This window comes from Ictalurus punctatus, chromosome 13 (assembly GCF_001660625.3).
Source record: "Ictalurus punctatus breed USDA103 chromosome 13, Coco_2.0, whole genome shotgun sequence".
NCBI lineage: Eukaryota > Metazoa > Chordata > Actinopteri > Siluriformes > Ictaluridae > Ictalurus > Ictalurus punctatus.
Window position 1 is genome coordinate 17608733 of NC_030428.2, and position 25030 is coordinate 17633762.

At 41.4% G+C, this 25030-nt stretch overlaps 1 protein-coding gene across 2 annotated transcripts; it reads left to right on the forward strand.

Annotated features, from left to right (window-relative positions):
• The first annotated feature begins 517 nt into the window (after positions 1–517).
• fasn (fatty acid synthase) lies at positions 518–24952 on the forward strand. 2 transcript variants are annotated; one of them, XM_017483746.3, is made up of 42 exons: positions 518–739; positions 4230–4372; positions 5216–5368; positions 5496–5669; positions 6375–6575; positions 6761–6883; positions 7492–7607; positions 7690–7824; positions 9964–10426; positions 10541–10728; positions 11319–11508; positions 11597–11691; positions 11797–11931; positions 12465–12668; positions 12771–12886; positions 12970–13145; positions 13258–13449; positions 13850–13930; positions 14049–14234; positions 14350–14529; positions 14657–14860; positions 14970–15283; positions 15486–15872; positions 16074–16238; positions 16468–16583; positions 16764–16918; positions 17039–17242; positions 17540–17690; positions 17804–17982; positions 18067–18186; positions 18304–18426; positions 19029–19252; positions 19440–19638; positions 19745–19896; positions 20010–20101; positions 20214–20611; positions 20982–21170; positions 21283–21507; positions 22063–22274; positions 22393–22491; positions 23049–23300; positions 23407–24952. In XM_017483746.3, exons 2-42 carry the CDS (start codon positions 4246–4248, stop codon positions 23542–23544), a joined length of 7533 nt encoding a protein of 2510 aa, XP_017339235.1. In that variant the 5' UTR covers positions 518–739; positions 4230–4245; the 3' UTR covers positions 23545–24952. The 2 variants fall into 2 exon arrangements, with proteins under 2 accessions (XP_017339235.1, XP_017339234.1); XM_017483745.3 differs by having other exon boundaries at positions 519–739; positions 21280–21507.
• Positions 24953–25030: the final 78 nt, after the last annotated feature.

A 25030-nucleotide genomic window follows, 5' to 3' on the forward strand; every position in this document is an offset into this window, starting at 1 on the left:
ATAACTACGTCCTATACATTTGTTCCTCTAATGATTTTGTGATAGAAGTCCACGTAATAATAACAATAAAAGAAATGCGGTTATTGACAAAAAAATATATATATTTTTAAATAACCTATTCCTCAATATATTTTCCCTACAAATACATCTTCCTACAGATGCAACATCTCATTTTAAGATACGTGCAACAGGAAGAGAAACCGACTGTAGCCTAGTAAAAAAAAAAAAAAAAGCGTTATCGATGCTGTCTACATCTGATGAGTCTTTGGCAACAATTCTGACCCGGTTTCATAAAGTAATATAGCATGTCTGGGTTGCAGAGATAACATGCGGTGTGCTGTAAACCTCAGCGTGATATTGCGCATAGATTTGCTTTCTCATGACTGAACTCGAGTAACCCGTGTTTCAGGCGGAATTAACGTTGGGAAATGTGCTCAGTGGTTGGTTACCGGAGACCTGCCTTCCTTCTCATTGGACCAGAATACCGAGCAACCGTCAGCCCATGTGGCGTGGCTATACAACATGGCAAACATTTAAATGAAACAGACATCAGTGCAACGCAACCAAAGCAGTGTGAGAGTCATTTTCAGGGCAAGACAAGGCGATTTAACCAGGGTTATTGGGCCAGATCCACCATTCCAGTCACTCAGGAATTACAGCTCAGCCCAGGCGCCATTGACCTCGGATGCTCATCCATTCCAGAAGTATCTTTCAAGCCCTTGTACAACTATTGCAGCTGGTGAGTATTGAATATGCACCTTATGACAGTGTTTCCTTATAGAAATGATAAGAGGAAGTGCTAGTCTACGCAGATATTCTTATGTCGCAATGTACTCTTTTAGCACATTCGAGCTTTTTACACTCAGGAACTATTTATGTCCTCATTTAAATATATATATATATTAGTGTCACGACCACTTTTACTAGCTATAACATCTATACGAGCTTGACTTTGTATAGAAATCAGGTAAATAAAGATAAAAATGGAAACGCGCATCTTTTAGCGCCTATAGATTGAATCCCAAATGACTTGCGAGTTAGTGTGCAGTGCGTAGAGCACACGAGCTGTTATTTCACACCCTTTGCAGTGCACTTGAACAGGGAGTAGGAAGCCATTTTACATTCAGCCCTGATTGTGAATACTCTGAAGCTCTGAAGCAGCTATGAACTATAAACTCTGTGTATAACCACCGAATCAGTCCACTTCTCGCTCCATGTCCGCAAGTGCACTGTTTTAGAGAAAATGTAACAGTTTTGAGTGAAACATTAACGGATTTGTTACACATTTAGGCCTGTGATCTTTACACAAGGCCTGCTTGGCCTAATGCAGCCTTTATTATAGCCTAGGTGTGTGAGAGAGGATATGTTTGTGTTGCAGATTAATTCTTAATTCTCATTAACTTCTCATTAATTTCATCCTGAACAGTGTGGTGAGAGATCAGACTTTTTGAGATGTTTCAGGAAAGGAAGTTGTTTCTGAATAGGTTGTCTTGTAGCTATAGTGTGGGATTTGCCACTGTGTCAGACAGCAGTTTAACACTTCCCATTGTCCTGTGCTGCCGAAACCATTTTATATGATCATCATCATCAAGTGACAAGAGCTTTATCAACTCAGCTTCTGTTTCTTATCGGCACATGTTTATAGCCTGGCTGTGTGGCTCATGTGTGTAATTGTGTGCTGTCATATCATGATTGTGTGCCCAACCTGTGGCATGCTGCCACTGAACTCGAACACAGATTGTCCTGCACATTTTAGTGTATTCCTTGCTGTAACACATCTGATTTCATTCATCTAATTCCTGAGATCGAGTGGTTGTGTAGAATAGAGGAAAGACTCAAATGTCTAGGACACCCCCCTGCTTTGTAACACCAGAACATAACATGGTAGCACCATACTCTGGGAACCAATTGGCAACCTGAGAACTAGAACACAGGCCCTGAATCAAGCTATTCAAGATGTCCAGATGGCCTGTGTTTTCTGGGACATTGCCATATTTCAGTTTTATTTCATGTGGTCTTGCTTGTTCACAAAATGGCTTATTTGTCCATTATTTAAGTTCTGAAGTTTCTTTTTATCACTGGATTCTTTCACCAAATATGCACTGAGCATCATGTAGTAAATCCCCAATTAGTTCAACCATTTGCAGTGTGGGGTTACTGAAGAGAAATATCTAGATGAAATTTGTCTAAAGCCTTAGAAACATTTTATATTTATTTTAATGTTAACAGACAGAAGCACAAATCTGATAAAAGGGACTTTTCATATTTTGTGAGAGAGAGAGGCTTCATTTCAATTTTAACCCATTGTTTCTGATTCATGATGGTGTAAGTTCAGCGGTGCTTAGCTAATATATTAATTTGTATCACCCCCACCTCCCACAACCCATTTGTCCTGTACTAGACCATGGGATGTCTGGTCATCCTATAATTATGCCATAAGAGGAGCTGATGCTTATGTATGTATTTGAATCATTGGGTGACTCTCTCATTACTGCATACGTGCAAAGGCTTCATTAGATCTGGGTCAGGTAGATTACACTCCCGGTTCCAGGAAAGCCGTTTAGCTGCTCGCTCAATCTGCTCTGGTCTAAGTGCTCCGGCATCTGCTTGTGCTGAAATAATAAAGTATCATAATTTTGCAAGAAACAAGTCATGCACTACAGCTCTCTCAGAAGATTGAAACATGGCTCATTCTTAAATAATGCTTTAAAAATCGTGTGAATACTTTTGTGATGACTCATCAGAAAGCCTCTTAAATATCACCATAACACGTAAACACGCGCATACACACAATGGCAAACTGTTGCATGTCAGCACCTGCTTGTGAATACATCTTCTAGCAACCGTCAGGAATAGTACTGGCAAACACCATTCTTCCACGGGATGATGAAATCGCAGATTTTGAACAATGGAGCATTAAACAAATCCATGAATCAGTCAGATAAGCATTTCTCTTTATGATTATGGTGATTGTTCATTCTTCAGTGAAAAACTAATTTAGTGGGTGACTAATGTTCATCAGTAGCAATCAGTAGCAGGTTTCCCTGACCAGTCAACAGCCTTCTCCTTTATAATTAAAAACATCTTTGGAGTGTTTGAGTCTTTCTCCTGTGTTCAGGAAGTGCATCATATTTTTAATGATTTTATGTATAGAATTATTTGTTTTAGCAAACCACAAATTACTGGGGGTTTTGTATGCATTTATTTATTTATTGATTTAAGTAGATTTGTCTGTTCTTAGAGGTTACCCTTAGACAGATGAATTTGATATTATTTTTAGAGGTTCCCATGTTTTGCTCTATTACGTCAGCTGGCTGTGTTCATGTAAAATTGCCATTTTCTCCCTATAATCTAAATGTTCCTGCAGAGCTCTACTTGACTACATGAGCTGATGTTGTGTACTTTGTAGCCAGCATAATTGGTTAACTGCTAAACTATGGCAATCCGAACTAATTACTAGAGGACTGAACCAAGAACCAAGCCAAGCAGATCAACACACTGTATTTGAAAAATAGCCTTGGTTCAGCGACTCTAATTTCCGAAACATGAACCAGTATTGCTTCTGTAGAAGATCCTCTATTGCTGTTTATCCAGTCACATACATTTTAGGTTTCAAGATCTTTGTCATATGTACTTGGTACAATGAAATTCTTATTTTGTTCAATCCTCTCGTGAATTATTTAGCTGAAGTCAGTTAAATAAATAGACCAGGGAGTAGCTATGACAGTTTTGTAGGTCAGTGTTTTACAGTCTTGGTGGTTTAAGCCCCAGGATGGATTTATTAATGAAATTATGAATGGAATCAAGCATGTAGGGAACAGGGAAACCTAAAATGTGTATATGGAGAAGTCTTACTTAATTTGTAGGCTTGTGATTGAATTCCCATCCTGTGAGTCCTGCACTGGCTTTGATGGAATCAGAACAGAGGGACACTTTGTCCTCCACATTCAGCTTGATTTGCACTGTGCACTAGCCAGTTATCCGGCCCCTGCTACTGCTTTGTTGATGGCCATTGTATGGACAGAATTAGTGAATTTGTGGTCCATAAACAAAGCCTACACTCCTCTAGGCAACCCCCTTCTGAGCACTGTGTCTCTCTCAGCCTGGATAAACGTGTGGTTGGAAGTAGGTCAGATAAAATGGTTGACTTGCAATCTGACAGACTGTAATTGTTAATTGGATGTTGGTTCTCTAACTGCCTTTTGTTTCTTTTTTGTCTGATCCCACAGAAACTCTCACGGTAACATGGAGGAAATCGTCATAGCGGGGATTTCGGGTCGTCTTCCAGAGTCGAACAATTTGGACGAATTCTGGCAGAACCTTTTCAATGGAGTCGACATGGTCACAGAGGATGACCGGAGGTGGAAGCCAGGTATCCTGCAGAATCAGATATCTAAAGTATATACTGGTCAAAAACACTAAAGTGTTTGAATGATTATACAGTGTAACAACTGTATTTAACAGTACAATTTTGATTCAGTTATCTTTAGTGACCATGTCATCCTGGTCAGAGTCATGGATAGGCTCTGGATCCACCACTAACATTACAGTAAAACACACAAGGGCAAAATTATAAAGGGAAAACACACTTGAAAAGGATTTCCTTACAGGAACTTTTTTTTTTTGGAGATAAAGAGAACAAAGGAATTTAAAAGTAAATTTTTTTTTCTTTTGTATGTTCTATACAGTAAGCAGTACTAGAACTAAAAATGCTTTTTTTTTTAACAATAAAATTATATTAAACATCTCATTGTTCAGTATGAATTGAAGTAATAGTCACCATTATTGTTATATTATATTTTGTTACAGCATGTAAAATAGATTTGTTCATTTCAAAATGTAGTTTACATCTGAACAATTGCTATGTGTAAAGCAGAGTTGATTTAACTAATTACACATTAAATTTGTAGTGACTCCCCCTGTGGTCTCTGGTTTCTTTGCACTGTTGGCCTCTCTTCCTACCTGGCTGCTCTCCCTGTGCTGGCCTTGGCATGCTTGTCATCTTCTCAATAGATCCCTCTCTTCACTTGCCTCTCTGCTTTCTCTCCTTGGCAACCAACTAAGGTTCACATTCATGTGCTAAAGTGTCAGCAGTCTTAGTGTGCTGAGGACTAAGATAGTTCTTTTTGTTATAACAGAAAATGTGATTTGTATAATTTATTTATTTTTACTGTCTTCATAGCTAACCTCTTTGCATATCTTTACCTCTCCTCAGGTCTGTATGGTCTTCCTCGCAGAAATGGAAAGCTAAAAGAAATAGACAGATTCGATGCAGCCTTCTTTGGCGTGCATCCCAAACAGGCACACACCATGGACCCACAACTGCGGCTTATGCTAGAGATATCATACGAGGCCATCGTTGATGGAGGTCAGTGTCCCAGCACCCCATCTTCTGTGCAGCAACTCTCATGTTTAATTGGGTACATCCGTATTCGTTAATTAGCTTCATCTTAGTACTGTTTATTTATGATGTTTGTGTTCTTTGTGCTTGGCAGGCATAAACCCCACCTCTATGCGTGGCACTAAAACTGGTGTTTACATTGGTGTGAGTGGTTCTGAGGCAGGCGAGGCCTTCAGTAAAGATCCAGAAGAGCTTCTGGGGTACAGCATGACCGGCTGCCAGCGCGCCATGTTCGCCAATCGTCTCTCTTACTTTTTTGACTTCAATGGTATGCAAGGTTTCAGTTTTCTATAATTCATGTCCCTCAGTCTGTAATATGGAGCTCTAAAGCATGTTATCAAGAGATTCTTTTAGATGCAGCTTTTTTTTTTTTAAATGATTTTTCATAACAATTAGAACTCATTTGAACTTACTCAAAACAACCTGTTGGGCTGGAGAATTAATAGTAATTCAGTCATGATTTGTTTGTCATCAATTTTTATTTGTAAACTGTCAGACTGCATAGGTAAATTTAGATTTAGTTATATATTTAGTTGTTAACTATTGACATTGTTTTAATGACCAGCACATTACAATTTATACATTATAAAATAATATACATTTTTAAACAGTTAATTTGGGTGTATATTGTGTCGACGTTTATTGATTTTAACCATAACCATGGAACAGTCTTGTTTTTATTTAGATATTAATCCATGTAATTCAGGCTTATATTATACAACATTTAACAAATTGGCTGATTGATTGTGATAAATCATTATTAACACTTGATCTTGATCAAAATGATCTTGATGATCATGATTATTTTAAAGTCCTGCCACCACATTGTCAGTGATGCCTGACTGTGAGTCATTCCTTGTATGGTGTGATGCTTTAAGTGGAGCTAACTAAGTGACTCAGAATCGGTGGTGTGTGTGTGTGTGTGTGTGTGTGTGTGTGTGTGTGTGTGTGTTTTATTTATTTTTTTAAAAAGGGCCCAGCACAGCCATTGACACAGCGTGTTCTTCCAGTCTCCTGGCTATGGAGAACGCCTTTAATGCTATTCGGCATGGTCAGTGTGATGCAGCTCTTGTTGGGGGAGTTAACTTGTTGCTCAAACCCAACACCTCAGTGCAGTTCATGAAACTGGGCATGCTCAGTCCTGATGGAGCCTGCAAGTCTTTTGACGTATCAGGTGATTTTGCTATTATTTATACTCTTTTTCTTTTTCTTTTTTTTCTTTTTTAAATGTTGGTATTACTAATTGTATTTCTATTATACCAGAAATCTGAATATTTACACTAATATTTATATAATAATATATTATGTATATGGCAGCAGATTTATGAAGTTTAAAACCTATTGTATCATCTCTCCCAGGAAATGGTTACTGTCGCTCAGAAGCTGCTGTGGCTGTACTCCTCACTAAGAAATCCATGGCCAAGAGAGTCTATGCTACTGTGCTCAATGCTGGCAACAACACGGATGGATACAAAGAACAAGGTACTGCACGGAGTGCAATCAGTTTTATTCTAAGAAGACAAGCATCAGATTATTCTAATGGAGACTGGTGACCCCATTCTTCTGGCTACCTTAGGCCATCTCCTTTCCCCCAGTGCCTGGTGGCACACTTGCGTCTCGCCAGTGTTTCTAAATGTAATGCTGAAACAGAGCGGGTGAAATGACATAGCAAGCAGAATATGGCTGGTGTTTTCATTAGAGAAAGCTTTTAAGGAAATGTGGCAGAGCTGAGGAATGTTGTTCTGGCAGGGGGTGGAGCTAATTTAAGGCCTGTAAAATTAAAACAGGAACCTGAATTAAGAAACTTGAGATCATATTGATCCAGGGCAATAATTTAATCACAATCATTTTAAAGATGCACATAGAGAAATATCATTATGTCTAGAAACACTCAAATTACACACAGCACCTTTTAATACACCCATGCAATGTAGAAAGTATCTCCTTACTGGGTTAGCAGTGAGGAGAAAAACAAAGAAAAACATCCTCAACTTTCTGACTCCGTTACCATGGACATAATGGAGATACCTGAACTTCAAAAGGCGTTTGATGCTGAGAGCTATTTGATGGTGTTCTTACACTCTGTCCAGGTGTGACATTTCCTTCAGGGGACATGCAGCAGCGACTTGTCCGCTCCCTCTACCAAGAGGCCAACATCTCCCCTGAGCAGGTTGAATATGTTGAGGCCCATGGCACTGGCACCAAGGTGAGTCAGGATCCGGAGACACATACAGACACACACACCTGTGTTAAAATGAGTTTTAATACTGGCTTAATTTTTCCCTTAGGTTGGGGACCCACAAGAAGTGAATGGCATTGTCAGTGTGTTCTGTCAGTCAAAGCGTGAACCTTTGCTTATAGGATCCACCAAATCCAACATGGGCCATCCCGAGCCTGCCTCGGGACTTGCTGCCCTTGCAAAAGTGAGTCTACAAGCATGTCCTTCCATAACTTTTTTTTTTTGTTTGTTTGTTTTGTTTTTTTTGTTATACATGTAGAGTGTATATATAAATTATCAAGACTCTACAGTCATGTGAAAAAATGGAAAGTTCACCCCATAGAAAGTGTTTCCTTTTTAGACCTATTTGAACAAGCAAACATTTGATCGTCTTTGAAATAGTGCCTATTAATAAAGTTGATACAGTTGCAATCAAAATTATTCAACCCACATTGTAAATCAGGTTTATTGTCAAAATTTGCAGACTTTCACCTCTTTGCAATGAACAAATCAAACAAAAGCAAATGAAATGGTTCAACACAACGAATGCTTCAAGTGGTTTCCCCAAATTCAACTGAAATTGGATAGGGTTCTAATGACTTCTCCAGTCTCAAAATTATTCAACCCCCAGAATAGAATCCCTCACAATGGCACAAATATGCAAAACAGGTGTTGTCTCAAGCTCACCTGATGCAACTAATCAAGGGCTTTATTAATAGCCCCAGGTGTGCTTGAGCTGGAACACATGAAATACCTGAACTGGCTAGGGGTAGAAAATAAATGAAATGCCTGAACAGGGCTGGAAAAAAAAGAATCTGTCAATGACTGTAACCAGATTTCTGAGAAGGCATATTGTGAAAAACCCTCGAGTGACTGCAGAAGACCTGCAGCAAGACTTGGTGGCAATAGGCACTGAGGTTTCAGTGAGCACAGTAAGGCCTGTACTAAACACAGAAGGTTTCCTTAACAGAACTCCAAGACGTACATCACTACTGACCCAAAAGCACAAGAAAATTCGGCTCAAGATCATATAAAATAAGTCACAGAAATTTTGGGATTCCATAGAAAATCTCTGATGGGATTTGAAGAAGGCAGTTGCAGCACACAAACCCAAGAATATTACTGAACTGGAGCTTACTACTCATGAAGAATGGGTTAAGATTCATCAGGAGCACTGCCAGAAGCTATGCATCTCATTTTGCAGCAGGTCATGACTGGGAAAGAGTGCTCTACTAAGTACTAAAGATGCTTGCCATGAAGGGGTTGGATAATTTTGAGTCTGGAGGATTCATTAAGTTTTCAGTTGAATTTGGGGAAACCAGTTGAAGCATTTGTTGTGTAAAACTATTTCAATTGCTTTTGTTTGATTTTGTTCATTGCAAACAGCTGAAAAAAAAAAGAACTTTTTCAATCATTTATTCAACTGAAATATCAGTAGATGTGAGATTCTTCTGTGGAAAAACTGAGTACCCCTTTGGCCTTAGAAGCTAGTATTGCCCCTTTTAGCAGAAAGGTGTTTTGCATAATTGTCCTCCAGTCTTTGACCTCAGCTTGCTGAAATTTTTGTCCACGATGCAATAATTCTTCATGTGTAAGATGTTTGAGGGTTTTCTTGCATGTACTGCCTGCTTCAAATCCCCTCACAACATTTCAATAGGACTCAAATCTAGGGCTTTGACTACACCTTTCTATAACCCTCCATTTCTGATTTTTGAGCCATTCCTTGGTGGATTTGCTAGTGTGCTTAGGATCGTTATCCTGTTGAAAGGTCCACTTTCAGTTCAACTTCAACTTTTGGACAGATGGCTTCACTTTATCTTCAGGCACTCTTTGATATCCAAAAGGCCTGGTCTTTGCCTATATGCTCATTGGCAAACTGTAGTCTTGCAAAGGCTTTTTCCTGGCATTCCTTCCATGCAGGTCAGATTTGTGCAATCTCTTTCTGATTGTAGAAGCATGTACTTTGACACCAACAGTTGCAAAACCTACTAGCAGATCCTGTGATGAAATTTTGGGGTTCTTAGAGTCTTCTTTTTGCATCAGACGGTCTGCTCTTGTACTGAATTTGCTGGGACAGCCAGTCCTGGACAAATTGGCAGTCGTTTGAAATCTGCGTCATTTGTAGATTATCTTCCTCACAGTGGAATGATGTATTTCGAGATCTTTTTAAATCCTTTGCCAGACTCGTAGGTATCCACAACCTTATTTTTTTTTTTTTCTTTTTTTTCCCCCCGCTCTCCCCTCTGAAGGCCTTGTAGAACTCTTTAGATCTTGGCATGATGACACTAGATACTTATTTTTTCATGTGTATATACATGGATAAATCTTTCCTCTGTACACTTAGGTGCTCTTGTCACTAGAACATGGTATGTGGGCTCCCAACATCCACTTCCACAACCCCAACCCAGACATCCCAGCGCTCTTAGATGGTCGTGTGCATGTGGTGTCTGAGCCCATTCCCGTGCGTGGGGGCATTGTAGGCATCAACTCGTTTGGCTTTGGAGGCTCGAATGTCCATATTATCCTGCGCCCACCAGGGCCCAAAACAACTGTTCCAGTTTCACCAGTATCTGTGCCCAGGATAGTGCAGGCATGTGGGCGGACTGAAGAGGCTACTACCTTTCTCCTGAATAAAGCCCAGGAATATGGGCATGATTCAGCCTTCCTGGACCTGCTCAGTGAGGTGTGTGCTGTTCCCACCTCGAGCATGCCCTACAGGGGATACACACTGCTGGGAGCACAAGGTGAAGTTAGAGAGGTGCAGCAGGCTGCACCTTCCTCCAGACCCCTCTGGTATATCTGCTCTGGTAAGTCGGCAATGGCCAAGAATATCCCAAAACAAGAATTCCTCTTTGTGGATTCTGCCATTTTTGATCTAATTCTACACACCACTTTAATATGTTTTTGTGTGACTCCTTCAGGTATGGGTACACAGTGGGCCGGTATGGGTCGTAGCCTAATGCAACTACAGGAGTTCAAGGAGTCCATCCGGCGTTCAGACATGGCTTTGAAAGACACAGGGCTGTGTGTGTCACGCCTGCTCATGGAGGCTGATGAAAACACATTTGAGGACACAGTCCATGCATTTGTTGGCCTTGCAGCCATTCAGGTCAGGCTTCCCCGATGATTCACATACACAATTCCTGGACTTGTGCTTATCTATTAAGCACGGTGTTGCAATCGCCACTATGGAATTTGATGTCGGGAATCATTCTTTATCTGGTTATTTCATCATAAAATGTTGTAATCCATGCTGAATAACTGACTGAATGTTGAGTAATTCATTTCATGGGTTATTTTTGTCCAAAAAGACTACATGTTTACAATTCATACTCTGGTAGTTCTCTGAATTTACACCATTTTATATTCTGCTCTTAATGTCTACTCTATTAAATGTTGACAGTTATGCTCAGCTCTTGCACAATTTGCTACCTAGTTCATCTGCACAATTCATCTGTTATGTAAAAGGTCTAATATGCACTGATTTGCATTGCTTATTGCTTGCTTATAGCGTTTAATCTTGTCTTGCATTGCCATTGCATTGCATTTCCATTTTATTTAGTCCTTTATGATGCATTATTGTCTGTTGAACCGTGATCCTGCCGATTTGTCATTTTATTCCAGTGTATACAGTGTGCATGAAACGTATGTACAGATTGACATGAAAACTTGATATGATAATTATGCATAATTCCCCAGATTGCACAGATAGACATGCTGCTGAAGATGGGCCTCCAGCCAGATGGCATTGTGGGTCATTCTGTCGGAGAGCTGGCATGTGGTTATGCTGATGGCTCCCTCAGCCACAGTGAGGCCCTTCAGGCTGCCTACTGGAGAGGAAAGTGCATCAAAGAAGCCAACCTGCCACCTGGAGGAATGGCAGCAGTGGGTAAGACGACCTGTTCCGGAGAATTCGGTTGTGAAGTGGAATTTAATATCCTGCTTGTTTCCAGTATTGAATTTAAACTTGTTTTCAGGTTTGACCTGGGAAGAGTGCAAGGCTCAGTGTCCACAGGGGGTGGTCCCAGCCTGCCACAACGCAGAGGATACGGTCACTATCTCAGGGCCACAGGTACGCTAACACCTCTCACTATGCGTTTTCATGTTTGTGCACTTTTGTTGAGTTCACCTGATTTAAAGGTTAATTAAGCATTGTATGTCTTGTGTGGATTTGTAGGAGACAGTCAGCAAATTTGTTGCTAAGCTTAAGGAGGATGGTGTGTTTGCCAAAGAAGTGCGCAGTGCCGGTGTCGCGTTCCATTCCTATTACATGGCATCCATTGCTCCTGCTCTGCTGGCTGCTCTGCAGAAGGTATGCTGGGGTTTTAACTTCTTCTCTAGCACCTCAGCACCATCTGCTGGTTTGGTTTAAAGAAGCGCTGTAGCATTTTTCTGACCAAAATTTGAGATTTTATTTATTTAAGTTTCATGTGCCCTTGCAGTACCCCTAAGTGTATAACTTTAAATCTCAACAAAATAATATACGTACAAATAATAAATTGTTTAAAGCTCAAAGCTTAATTGCAAAGGAAACCAATAAACTACTAAACCTCTTTTAGAACACCTCTTTTAGAACACCTCTCACCCCTTACTCACTAAAATGCAAGGTTCACTAATACAGTATGCTGTTAGATTATTTGTAAAGCATTATATTTGGCACTTTATTGTTGGCCTGTTTAATATTTTTCTGTCAAAAAATGTCAGCCTTTTACCACTTTTAGGCATAAATGTCAGTTAACCATTTGAAAATGTGTTTGAGGTACTCAGGATTACTTTAACAACAGCTAAGACAAGTACTGTAGTGTACACTGACCAGCGGTTATTTTTCTGTATGCACTTTCTCAGGTGATAAAAAGCCCACGCCCTCGCTCTCCTCGTTGGATCAGCACATCCATCCCCCAGACAGAATGGGGGAGCACTCTGGCTCTCTATTCCTCAGCTGAATACCATGTAAACAACCTGGTGAGCCCTGTACTCTTCCAGGAGGGCCTGAGCCTCATTCCTGACAATGCTGTGGTGGTGGAGATAGCTCCACACGCTTTACTGCAGGTGAGTGATAAAGATTGTAATGAGTTCTTAAGTCCAACAGGAGACAAATTTTTTTTTTTTTTGAGCAGCACTCAAATTGGATTACTCTGACTTCCTCTCCAGGCCATTCTGAAGCGCAGCCTCAAGCCCACTTGTTCCATTTTGCCCTTGTTGAAGAGAGGACATGCCAACAACTTGGAGTTCTTTCTTTCTCACATAGGCAAGATCTACATGAATGGGTGAGTACTGACTTGGTTATATTGCAAAACATTATAAAAGCTATTATAGTCTCATATATATTTTTTTCTTGTTTGTTTTGTAGTATTAATATTGACAGTAAGCAGCTGTATCCAGCTGTCAAGTACCCTGTTCCAGTGGGGACCCCCCTCATCTCTCCTCTTATCCAGTGGGACCATTCTCAGAGCTGGGATGTGCCTAAGGTGGAGGATTTCCCAGCAGGATCTGGAGGCTCCACCTCAGCCACTGTGTACAACATTGGTGAATATAATATAAACATATAATCAGTGAAGGTAGTTCTTAAGGATATTAACCATTATCCAACTGACCTTTTCCTTCTTCCTTTTTTTTTTTTCCTCCTCCATCCTTGCAGATATTAACCCTGAATCTCCAGACTACTACATGATTGGCCACTGTATTGATGGGCGGGTCTTGTATCCAGCCACGGGTTACCTGGTGCTGGCATGGAGGACACTGATGAGGAGCTTAGGGACCGTCATGGAACACACCCCAGTTACTTTTGAGGATGTCACCATCCACAGAGCCACTATTCTACCCAAGGCTGGTGAGTGGTTTTCACTGGTACAGTAAAGGCCAGTTTCCTGGACATGGGGCAGAGGTAGCTCAGTGGTTAACGACCTGAGATAATGATGAGAAGGATATCTGTTGAAATCTCTGAGCTGTCAGATAAATAATTTTGGACTATTGAGAAAAATTAAAAAGTTGGGGGGGGGCCTGCTTAACTGCTCAGCTTGTACTATAATCCATCTTTGCTCAATTATAAATTACATTAGATTAAATTCACTCCATTTTCACAACAAACTAACTGCTTTATCTTGGTCTGAGTCATGGTTACTTGTTATCCAGGTTTAAACTGTGTCTGTTTTGCATGTAAATAGAAAACTCTCAAAGAATGAAAATGCAGTCTATGAAAATCAGTTATGTTATTCTCCATCACACCATAGGATCGGTCCAATTGGAGGTTCGTCTCATGCCCGCCACCAACCGCTTTGAGGTGTCTGAGAATGGCAACCTGGCAGTTAGTGGTAAGTTATAACCCAGTTAGCCAAATATCATATGGATTAGCTCTGTTTAAATACCCTTACACAATGTATAACGCTGCTAAGTTTGCATCTACCTTTCTAATATCTCTGAATGTCTCAGGCAAGGTGAGCCTGTTGGAGGAGGCAGCTTTGGATTCTTTCTACTCTCAGATGGCTGAGCCTGTTACCACAGAGCCAGAGGAACCGCAACTGCATCTGAAAGCTGGAGCCCTCTATAAAGAACTGCGTCTGCGTGGTTACGACTATGGCAAAACCTTCCAAGGCATTTTGGAGTCCAACAATGCTGGTAAACACAAACAGACTGATTTTTGATAGTTTAAAACCAGCGTTGTGTGTCATGAATATATGAGTACTTCTCCGATCTGGTTTATTTATTTATTTTTCCTGGTCTGGGTTTGCAGGTGACTATGGGAAGCTGCAGTGGACAGGAAACTGGGTGACATTTCTGGACACCATGCTGCAGATGATTGTGGTGGGCCTGCCTGGACGTAGCCTGCGCCTCCCAACACGTATTCGTTCCGTGTGTATAGATCCGACGTTACATGAGAAAAGAGTTCAGGATTACTCTGAGGATAGGAAAGGTAAATGCATTTAAGAGCTTTTTGTTTTGTATATATCTGTAACATATCTGCATGTAAAACTATATTACGTGTGTGACGGCCATGAATAAACTAAAGTACAGCGTATCCTGTTTCTGATTTTCTTCAGCCGTTGATGTCCTTGTGAACCGCTGCCTGGATAATATTACAGCAGGCGGAGTTCAGATCTGTGGCCTCCATGCCACAGTGGCACCCCGTCGCCAGCAGCAACAGACCCCGCCCATTCTGGAGGAGTTTGCCTTTGTGCCCCTGGTGGACACAGAGTGCCTGGTATCCAGTGAGAAACTAGCAGAGCAGCTCAGACGCAGCAAAGGCAAGTTCCCTTCCTCTTGTTTTTCTAGTATGTGTTTAAAACTATGCATGCAAAGTACAGCTCAACTGTCAGACCTTAATATCTTGACATGCATGAATCTTTTCTACAGGTCTGATTAACCATCTCCAGAGGAAGTTGGCCACGCAGGGAGTGAAGATTTCCTTCCCTGGTTTGGAGGGTCTACAAGAGGACCAGCTGATCGATGCAGAGACAGAGAGTGGCCTGTTACGCCTGCTGTCTGTACTCTGTGGTTTGGAACTTAATGGGAATCTGCGCTCTGAGCTGGAGCAGACGGTGCAGAAGGAGAGGGAATGTCTGCTGCAGGATCCTCTCCTTAATGGCTTGCTAGACTCTCATGCACTGCGCCACTGTCTCGACACCGCGCTGGAGAACTCCACTCCTGGCAAACTCAAAGTTCTGGAGGTACAGTGAAATGTTTACTTTACTTTACCCCATAATCTGTCCTGCTCAGAACAACACCTTTTCTAAATTTATACTTTAATTGTAATAGTGAAAAAGATCTTTCATTTTTTCTTAATGTGTTAGGCTAAATTTTTGCTTATAAATAAATTTCTATTACAGCAATATGCTTCCCATAATTTCACTCTGTACTCCTGTACTTCAGGCCCTCTCCAGCGATGGCCGTGTGTTTTCCCGGGCCGTCAGCCTCCTCAACATTCAGCCAATGTTGCGTCTGGACTACACAGCCTCTGATGTGAGCATAGAGCTGCTCTCAGCCCAGCAGAGCTCTCTGGAGGAGCATGGTATCTCAGCTGCTCAGTGGGATCCTCAGCACAGCACAGCCACAGGCAGCCTTGGGGGTGCTGACCTGGTGGTGTGTAACTGTGTCCCAGGGCCTATTTCAAACCCATCAGCTCTGCTGGAAAACCTGACGTCAGCTGCCAGAGAGGACGGCTTTGTTCTGCTACACACCCTGCTAAAGGGAGACACGCTGGGTGAGACTGTGGCCTTCCTCACCTCTATGGAGACTCGGACCAGCCTCCTCACTCAGGTGTGTGTGTGTACACAATGTAATGTTCATATAACCATCTGAAAACCCTAGTGAAAAACCTGAATCATTCCATGTCATCTGGCTCAATTTTGGTTCTCAGTCATTCTCTTTGTGTGTGTGTGTGTGTGTGTGTGTGTGTGTGTGTGTGTGTGTGTGTGTGTGTGTGTGTGTGTGTGTGTGTGTGTGTGTGTGTGTACACAGGTGGAATGGGAGAAGCAGTTCAAAAAGGCCTCTCTTAACATGGTCATGGTGAAGAAATCTTTCTACGGCTCAGTTCTCTTCCTTGGCAGAAGGAAAACTCCTGAGAAACAACCTATTACACTGTCTGTAGACTCCACTGATTACAAATGGGTAGAGACTCTGAAGGTGAGTCTGGTTTGTCTCACCGTATAAATACATTTTTCTGCCTAATTCACAAAGTGATTTAGGTTGTTTTGATGAAAATTCACCGTTCTAGGAAAGTCAATAGCTCACAATATGTACTTTCTTGGACCGGAAAACGGAGATATTATAAGTAACAAATGTTGCATCTTTTGGACATGATTCCTTTAATCCTGCTATCTAAAATTCTTGATCTTATTCTTCCTTCCGTCAGAGCCTGCTGGCTGAGATTTCAGATAATCCAATATGGCTGACAGCCACTCAAGGCCATAATGGAGTGGTGGGGATGGTCAACTGCCTGAGACAGGAGCCTGGAGGCAACCGCATCCGGTTAGTTTTATTTCTCTCTATTGCACTTCTTCTTCTGTCTTCTAAAGCATGGGTGTATTCAGTGCATTATGCTTTTGGTTGAAAGATGAAGACGACGATGATGATGATGATGATGATGATGATGATTGGCTTTAAATATCAGTGTTCATCATATGTCTGGTTTTTGTCTCTTCTCACAAGGTGTGCGTTTGTGTCTAACCTGAAGAAGTCCTCAGCAACTCCTTCTCTCCAGCTGTCCCATAAGGACATGCAGGCAGTGCTGCAGAGGGACCTGAGCATGAACGTGTACCGGGATGGACAGTGGGGGATGTTCAGGCACCAGCTACTCACACAAGGTATGCCATGTCTTCATTCTCCCTAAAGTTTTACCCAAAACACATCTGCCATAACAAAATTCCGTCACTCGCGATCATGTGTTTTTCTGTTTTTGTGCATGAATCCTACCTGTGTTGTAGATTTGAACGAGGAGCTGACTGAGCAGGCCTACGTGAATGTCCTGACTCGCGGTGATCTGTCCTCACTACGCTGGATCGCGTCCCCTCTGCGCCACTTTGTTCCGTCCAACCCTGACGTGCAGCTTTGCACTGTCTACTATGCCTCACTCAACTTCCGAGACATCATGCTGGCTACAGGCAAACTGCCCCCAGATGCTATCCCAGGTAGATAACTCCACTTCCTCATGATCATAAGAACTATAGTAAACCTGAAGTAAGGTTATTTGTGCATAATCTTTTTATTGATCATTTATGAGTTTTAAAAAATGACTCTCTCTGATGATGTCTCATGATAATATTGTAAAACCATGATTGTCATATCATATACTTTTATCTACTAACTTTTTTCTAACTAAAGTTTTTGTCTAACTTTTATCTATAATCAATTATCTACACTTTTAATATATTTCTTTTGTTAAGTACATAAAGCAAAGTGACATGGCACATTCTATCCTTGTGCAGGAGACATAGCGCTCCAGCAGTGCATGCTGGGAATGGAATTCTCAGGCCGGGACCCTAGTGGCCGTCGTGTGATGGGCCTCCTGCCTGCTAAAGGTCTGGCCACCTGTGTGGATGCAGATAGACGTTTCCTTTGGGATGTCCCGTCTAGCTGGTAAGACACTCACTTACTGTAAGAAGTGCTCAGATAATACAGAGCGATATACTATAACCCCAAAACATGAGAGTAGTGTAACTCTAACTGTGTGTGTGCGTGCGTGTGTGTAGGACACTGGAGCAGGCTGCTTCAGTACCTGTGGTCTACGCTACAGCTTATTACTCCATGGTGGTGCGTGGGCGTCTGAGGCCTGGTGAGAGTGTACTCATCCACTCAGGCTCTGGAGGAGTGGGCCAGGCTGCTATTGCAATCGCACTCAGCATGAACTGCAGAGTCTTCACTACTGTGGGTGAGTGCTTCATAACAAACCCGCAGTGGAAAGCGAAAACTTGCACTGTGGAAACAAACTGGTTCTGACATCTGAGATTTGCAGGTTCCAAAGAGAAGAGGGCCTACCTGCAGGAACGATTCCCACAGCTCACTGCAGAATCATTTGCTAACTCAAGAGATGCCTCTTTTGAACAACATGTGCTGAAGCACACACAGGGCAAAGGTCAGAACTTGTTTAAAGAAATGATGCATTCGAGATGCATTCTGCCATATTTGCGTAACAATTTTATGTGTGAATATTATTCTGTATAGTATGTTCTAATCGCTTGTTTTGACACAGGAGTTGATTTGGTTCTGAACTCCTTGGCTGAAGAGAAACTACAGGCCAGCTTACGCTGTTTGGCCAGACATGGACGCTTCCTTGAGATCGGCAAATATGACCTCTCAAACAACACCCCTCTGGGTGAGTTCTACAATCCACCAAAACACATTACTGGGACAGAAGTAGCAGCTACATTCAACATGTCCATTCAGCTTGCCTAGAGTAAAACGGGGTTCTTAAACTTTTTCCACTGATCAGAGCCCAAATTAAAAGATTTCAATGTTAAGCAAATATGATTGATCATATTTCATTTTTGGAGCCATTTAGGCTTTTAATATCTGACCTTTTCACTCACAAAACCCAAGTTACATTGTGTTAGAAACCGCTTAGAAATATCGTCAATGTGAATATAGCTGCAGTTTTAACAAAACAAGGGAAAGTGCTGTTAATGTGATACAAACTTATTTATTTATTTTACATACTATGTACATTTTCAGCTTTTGATTAAACCTATTTGATTCAGCTGACTCAATTAGATGTGTAATAACTATCTTTTGAGAGTAGTTGATCTCTGCAGCTGCCTCATTATTTAAAAAAAAACAAAAGTCTGACCCACTGGCTATCCATGATTGTGCTCCAGTATCCATCCTTTATACCTATGCTCAGTCACTGTCCATCATTTATTTCACTGAGCAAACAGTACCTGGTAAGTTTTCTGACCCTGACTTGTGCTCCTGCCTCAGGCATGGCTCTTTTCCTCAAGAACGTGGCCTTCCATGGTATCCTGCTGGACGCTCTGTTTGATGAGGGTAACCGTGAGTGGGAAGAGGTGTCCTCGTTGCTAAAGAGGGGCATTGTGGAGGGAGTGGTGCAGCCTTTGCGCACTACTATTTTTGAAAGGAATCAGGTGGAGGACGCATTCCGCTACATGGCTCAGGGAAAACACATTGGCAAAGTGCTGCTGCAGGTGAGCACTACATCAGCCTGAAATGCGCACAAAGATGTCCATCTGTGTATTGGACTAGCTGGCGTTCCAGCTTCCTATTATCCTACATTATGATCTCGCTTCATGCTTGTTACTTTTTGTTTGCCTTTGGCTCACATTCTCAGGTTCAAAGGTGTCGTGTGTGTGTGTGTGTGTGTGTCTTCGTCAGGTGCGTGTGGAAGAGGATAGTGGTGTGAGTACAGCTGCTCCTCTCGCACTCCCTGCTATATGTCGGACTTTTTGTCCTGCTTCAAGCTCTTACATCATCACAGGAGGTCTGGGAGGCTTTGGACTGGAGCTGGCTCACTGGCTCACTGAGAGAGGAGCTCGCAAACTGGTGCTCACATCTCGCTCTGGCATTCGCAACGGTAACGCTCATGAATATTACTCCGCATAGGTTTAAAAATGTCATGCTACTATAAATTTTTAACTTTTTATAGACATGCCATAACCTGTTGATAACCTTTTAAACAGGTTACCAGGCCAAGCGTGTGCGAGAGTGGCAAGCTATGGGTGTCCAGGTGCTAGTGTCCACGAGTGACGTTAGTACTCTGGAAGGGACCGAGCGTCTCATCACTGAAGCGTGCCAGTTAGGCCCTGTTGGAGGCATCTTCCACCTTGCAATGGTAACCGTCCATATTTTTAGTGTGTACTTCTTTTCAGTTTTGATTTACAAGGAATTTTTTTTTTTTCTCCTGATGTTCGGCTTACTATTTATATCCATATCCTGTGTCTATAGGTTTTGCAAGATGGCATGCTTGAGAATCTGACACCTAAGCAGTTTATTGAGGTCAACAAGCCTAAATATGACGGAACCCTCCATTTGGACAGGTAGGCTTGTTGTGGCTAATGATTTACTTATTATTCCTTTTGGATTTGAAATCCTAAAACTTGCCATCAGTTTCAGTGAATAATTAATTATCGATTTGGATCGCATCCACAGAGTGACAAGGAAGAAGTGTCCTGAGCTGCAGCACTTTGTGGTTTTCTCCTCGGTCAGCTGTGGCCGTGGCAATGCTGGTCAGAGCAACTACGGTTTCGCCAACTCCACCATGGAACGAGTGTGTGAGCAGCGTCGTCATGACAATCTGCCAGGTCTGGCTGTCCAGTGGGGTGCTATCGGTGATGTAGGTGTAGTCTTGGAGACCATGGGCGGGAACGATGCTGTGATTGGCGGCACACTGCCCCAGCGTATGGCCTCCTGCTTGGAGGTGCTGGACCGTTTCCTGTCCCAAGAGCAAGCTGTCATGTCCAGCTTTGTGCTGGCAGAAAGGGTGCAGGTGGCAAAGGGGGAAGGCAGTGGGCAGAGGGACCTGGTGGAAACAGTGGCTCACATTCTAGGTAAGTTCGTTTAAAATAAATAAATAAAAATAATAATTTTAATAACAATTTCCTTGTTTTGTGTCATTTTGGAGTTTTATCAGAAACATCAATTTCACATTTATTCATTTAGCAGATGCTTTCATATAAGGGGTAGAATTTAATAAGGTATAATGCACAGTGGTTAAGTGATCAAGAGCCCAGTAGTAGCTCTCTGGATTTTAAAATTGGTCCTCAACTTCCTGGTCACTAGAAGATAATCTTAGCCATTGTGTTACCAATGCCCCATAATAATGTGTTAGTTACATGGATGATTTTTGCTATATTATCTTAAAGAAATAAAATTGGGGGGGGAGACAACTTGACAACATGTGCTTGCCTTACAATGTAGGCGTGCGTGACATAAGCAACCTGAATCCTGACGCCTCATTGGCTGACCTGGGTCTGGACTCACTGATGGGTGTAGAGGTGAGGCAGACACTAGAGAGAGACTACGATATTGTCATGCAGATGAGAGATATCCGACAGCTCACCATCAACAAACTGCGTGAGATGTCCAGCAAATCTGGAGTCTCTGAGGGTAAGCATGCACATGCTGCATGTCGTCCAGTGTGTCTTTTATAATTTATCATTTGAAGAGAGATGTGGAAAGCAAGCATGCTGTTTTTCTCTTTCCCATTTATTTTCAGTAGCTAAGCCATCTGAGGGGAAGCATCCTGGAGCTCAGGCTTTGCTAGATTCTGATCCCAACGGGATGCTGGTAAACCCGGATGGTCCCACAGTGACACTTTTGAACGAGGTGAAGAGTGCAGAAAAGCCGCTGTTCCTCATTCACCCTATTGAGGGCTCTACGGCTGCCTTCCGCACCCTCACCGCCAAACTCAGTGTGCCATGCTATGGCCTGCAGTGCACCAAAGGTACTGACACCATAGCAGATAGTCGCTGAGCCCATAAATGTCCCTCAGAATTGAGTCAATTCCAATATTATTGGCACCGTTCTTAAAATGAGCAAAGTATGCAAAGCATCTAATGTCTGTATACTGTACATAGGGACACTGTATAGTTTTATTTGAACAGTTTTCTAAGAGGTAGCTTAGGACACTCCTCCATGAAGTACAAATAAAATCTCCTTTAATTTCTTATGTGCATGTAGACACACTTTGAGTTCCAGTGGTGCTTGAAGATTGCTTTCAGGAAGGTCTTCCTACATCCTCCATCCCTTACGTGTGTTTGGGTTTATTTATTTATGTATTTATTTATTTATTTATTTATTTCTGTGAAGGGGTGGAGATGAAATGAACTAAATAACCAGATTCTAATGAAACAAATAAAACCTGACCATTTCAACATCGTCATTACTCAGATAATCAATACTTAAGTGTCAGTGCTGTTGTACAGTAATTTATGCTACAATAATGAACTTTTCTCTATTGTGTGTGTGTGTGTGTGTGTGTGTGTGTGTGTGTGTGTAGCTGCACCATTGGACAGTATTCAGAACCTGGCTACATACTACGTTCAGTGTGTGAGGCAAACCCAGCCAGAGGGGCCTTACCGCATTGCTGGCTACTCCTTTGGTGCCTGTGTAGCTTTCGAGATGTGCTCTCAGCTGCAGGCAGCGCAGTGCCCTGTGGAATACCTCTTCCTGTTTGATGGCTCCCATTCTTATGTGGCTGCATATACGCAGGTGGGAGCAACTCTTCGATCGATATTCTTCCTCAAACATGCATGATGCATTGTTTTTTATTTGCTGTGTCTTTTTTTTTTTTTTTTTTCTCTTTTCTTTTTTTCTTTCTCACCAATAGAGCTACAGGGCCAAGCTGACCCCCGGTAATGAGTCTGAGGCCGAGACTGAGGCGCTGTGTGCTTTCATCCAGCAGTTCACCAGCATTGAGTACAACAAGGTAAACCGCAACAGGAAGTTTGCCTTCAGGCTTTTCCTGCCTTCATCTCTGTGGTTTTTATGTACAAAACAATAAATGTGGCTTCATCCAAGATCTGCTTCTCCTCTGTTTAGGCTGAATTGTCTCACAAAGCGGCTCTAAATCCGAAATGACACTTTCACAATTAGATGAAAGAGACTTTCTAAAGCCGAGGCTTCCTGTTAGAACCTGCTAGAAAATTGTTTACAAAGTAATTAATTATAGCTTGAATTAAATCCATTGATTCAATCCATTGAATAGAAGATGGTATATTTGGGCTGCATGATATAGACAAAAATATAATTTTTTATTTAATATAGTGCTCCACATTGCTATGTCTTTTAGATGTCCACTTAAATGCTTAAAAGCACTAACAAAAACTGTGGTGTGTTGGCGTGCTTATTTGAATGTTGCAGCCTTTTTTTTTTTTTTTTTTTTTTTTTTTTTTTTTTTTTTATTTATTTTTTTAAATACACATAATTTAAAAAATTATAATTTACACAACTCTCCACCTATATATTCTTCGTTCACATTTGTAGCTCTTAGAAACGTTGCTGCCTTTGAAAGATCTGGAGGCTCGAGTGAACCATGCAGTAGATCTGATCGCATCAAGCCATAAGGGCATTAACCGTGACTCCCTCCACTTCGCTGCCTCCTCATTCTACTACAAATTAAAGGCTGCTGACTGCTACATCCCATCTACCAAATACCACGGCAACATCACCCTGCTGAGGGCCAAAGCCAGCAGTGACTACGGAGACGGACTAGGAGCTGACTACAAACTGCATGAGGTATGTATATGCTAAGCCTTTGTATACAATCATTTGCGTCATAATAAACATCGGAACAATGTACTATGCAACATGTATTTAAAAATCGAATACGACTTGCGTGCAGGTGTGTGATGGGAAGGTTTCTGTTCACGTGATCGATGGCGACCATCGTACCTTCCTGCAGGGAGCGGGAGTGGAGTCCATCACAAGCATCATGCACAGCTCGCTGGCAGAGCCGCGTGTCAGCATCAGAGAGGGTTAAACTCAATCCCCTTATTTTGAGCTGTCATTTTCTGTTTCCTTCCTTCCTTCCTTCCTTCCTTCCTTTTTTTTTTTCTCCTTGACCACCATAATACACTCTGCCCTAATCTAATCTTATCCTGCATGAGAGAAAGAAGAAAGAATGTGGCCTCCGAAACATAAATATATATTTTTTCTGATCCCCCTCCTTTTTTTTTTTTTTTTTTTTTTTTTTTTTTTTTTTTTTGTGCTAGGAACGCATCCTTTATTTTATCAAAAATCATTTTTGTCACGTTATCTTAAAAGGCTTATGAAATATCGTGACGTTCAGTAGTGCCTAGATATTAGTGCTAATGCTGATCAACTTTAATGGTCTGCTAAAGGGTACAGGTGCTTTATAAACCCTACTGATCAACTCATACCAGTTCATAATTACCCTGTAACCAAATCTCTCCATAAACCTAATGATGCAGACATGTACAGTACATACATTCAATATTACAGAATGATTCCAAACCAAGTTACTAAAGTTCCAGTTACCAGTATTAACACCTTTTTTTCTTTTTCTTCTTTGTTTTGCCTGTTATCTTAATTAATCCTGGTGTTAATGTCTTGGTGCAACAGTTGTTTTAAGGGCGTAAAATGTATTTCACATCAGAGCCGGAGTCATGATTATACAAAAACCACTTGGGGAAAGAATATGATTTTTACATTTTGAATGTGAAGGTTAGTATAAGGCTTCCTGAAAAGAAGCAAAGGCCTACCTGACACTGATATGGAACACAATTTTTCTTCATTTAAGATCATCTTTACTAATGTTACTGTATTTTCTAAAATTGAATGCTGCTTCTGTGCTTATCTGTATAACGACAGGCAAACAAGTGAAATCTTGCTGCGTTGCGTGTTTACCTTCCAATGGATTATACCAACATTCCTTCTTTCCTTAGATACAGTTACAAGATGTATGTGTTTCTATGATGTCTCTTGATTCCGAAATGCTCAGCATTTAATCAGCGAAGTGTGCCAGCATTTGTAGATGAATAGTTATAGTGCAATATGTATGCTGTTTTTGTGGCTTGGTCCACAGTTTTCCCAAAACTCAGAGTTTCTTTTATCCATATGGTGTTTGAATGAAGGGTTTTATTCAGTATTGGACTGAAATACTGGCCATGCGAATGAGCCCTGATGGTTTCCCTGCTTCAGTTGGAATGAAGAAAGGCAACACAGTCAGAGAGGTAACTCTCTGGAGATTATCTGAGACTTCTCTTCAAGTCTATGACGAACTGAATGCCTTCTCTGATGTTGTGCTTAGTGCACAGATGACCAATGTAGCTTTGTTTATATATGCATGTATACTTTTATTGTGATTTTTGTTTGTGTAATTTTTCATGTATTTATTTAGCAGTCCAAATAAAGAACCATCACTAATAGATCTTTGCTTGGGTCTTTTTATTCTGGGGGAAAAAGTAGATAAAATTTAGATGTCTAAAAAAATGGCTGTCAACAGA

Excerpts from the sequence above, each read along its gene's own strand:
- fasn (XM_017483745.3), top strand. The coding sequence starts at position 4,246 with ATGGAGGAAATCGTCATAGCGGGGATTTCGGGTCGTCTTCCAGAGTCG. Across the intron at positions 7,608-7,689 it reads CCCATGGCACTGGCACCAAG|GTTGGGGACCCACAAGAAGT; the intron begins GTGAGTCAGGAT and ends TTTTTCCCTTAG. Across the intron at positions 13,450-13,849 it reads CACTATTCTACCCAAGGCTG|GATCGGTCCAATTGGAGGTT; the intron begins GTGAGTGGTTTT and ends ATCACACCATAG.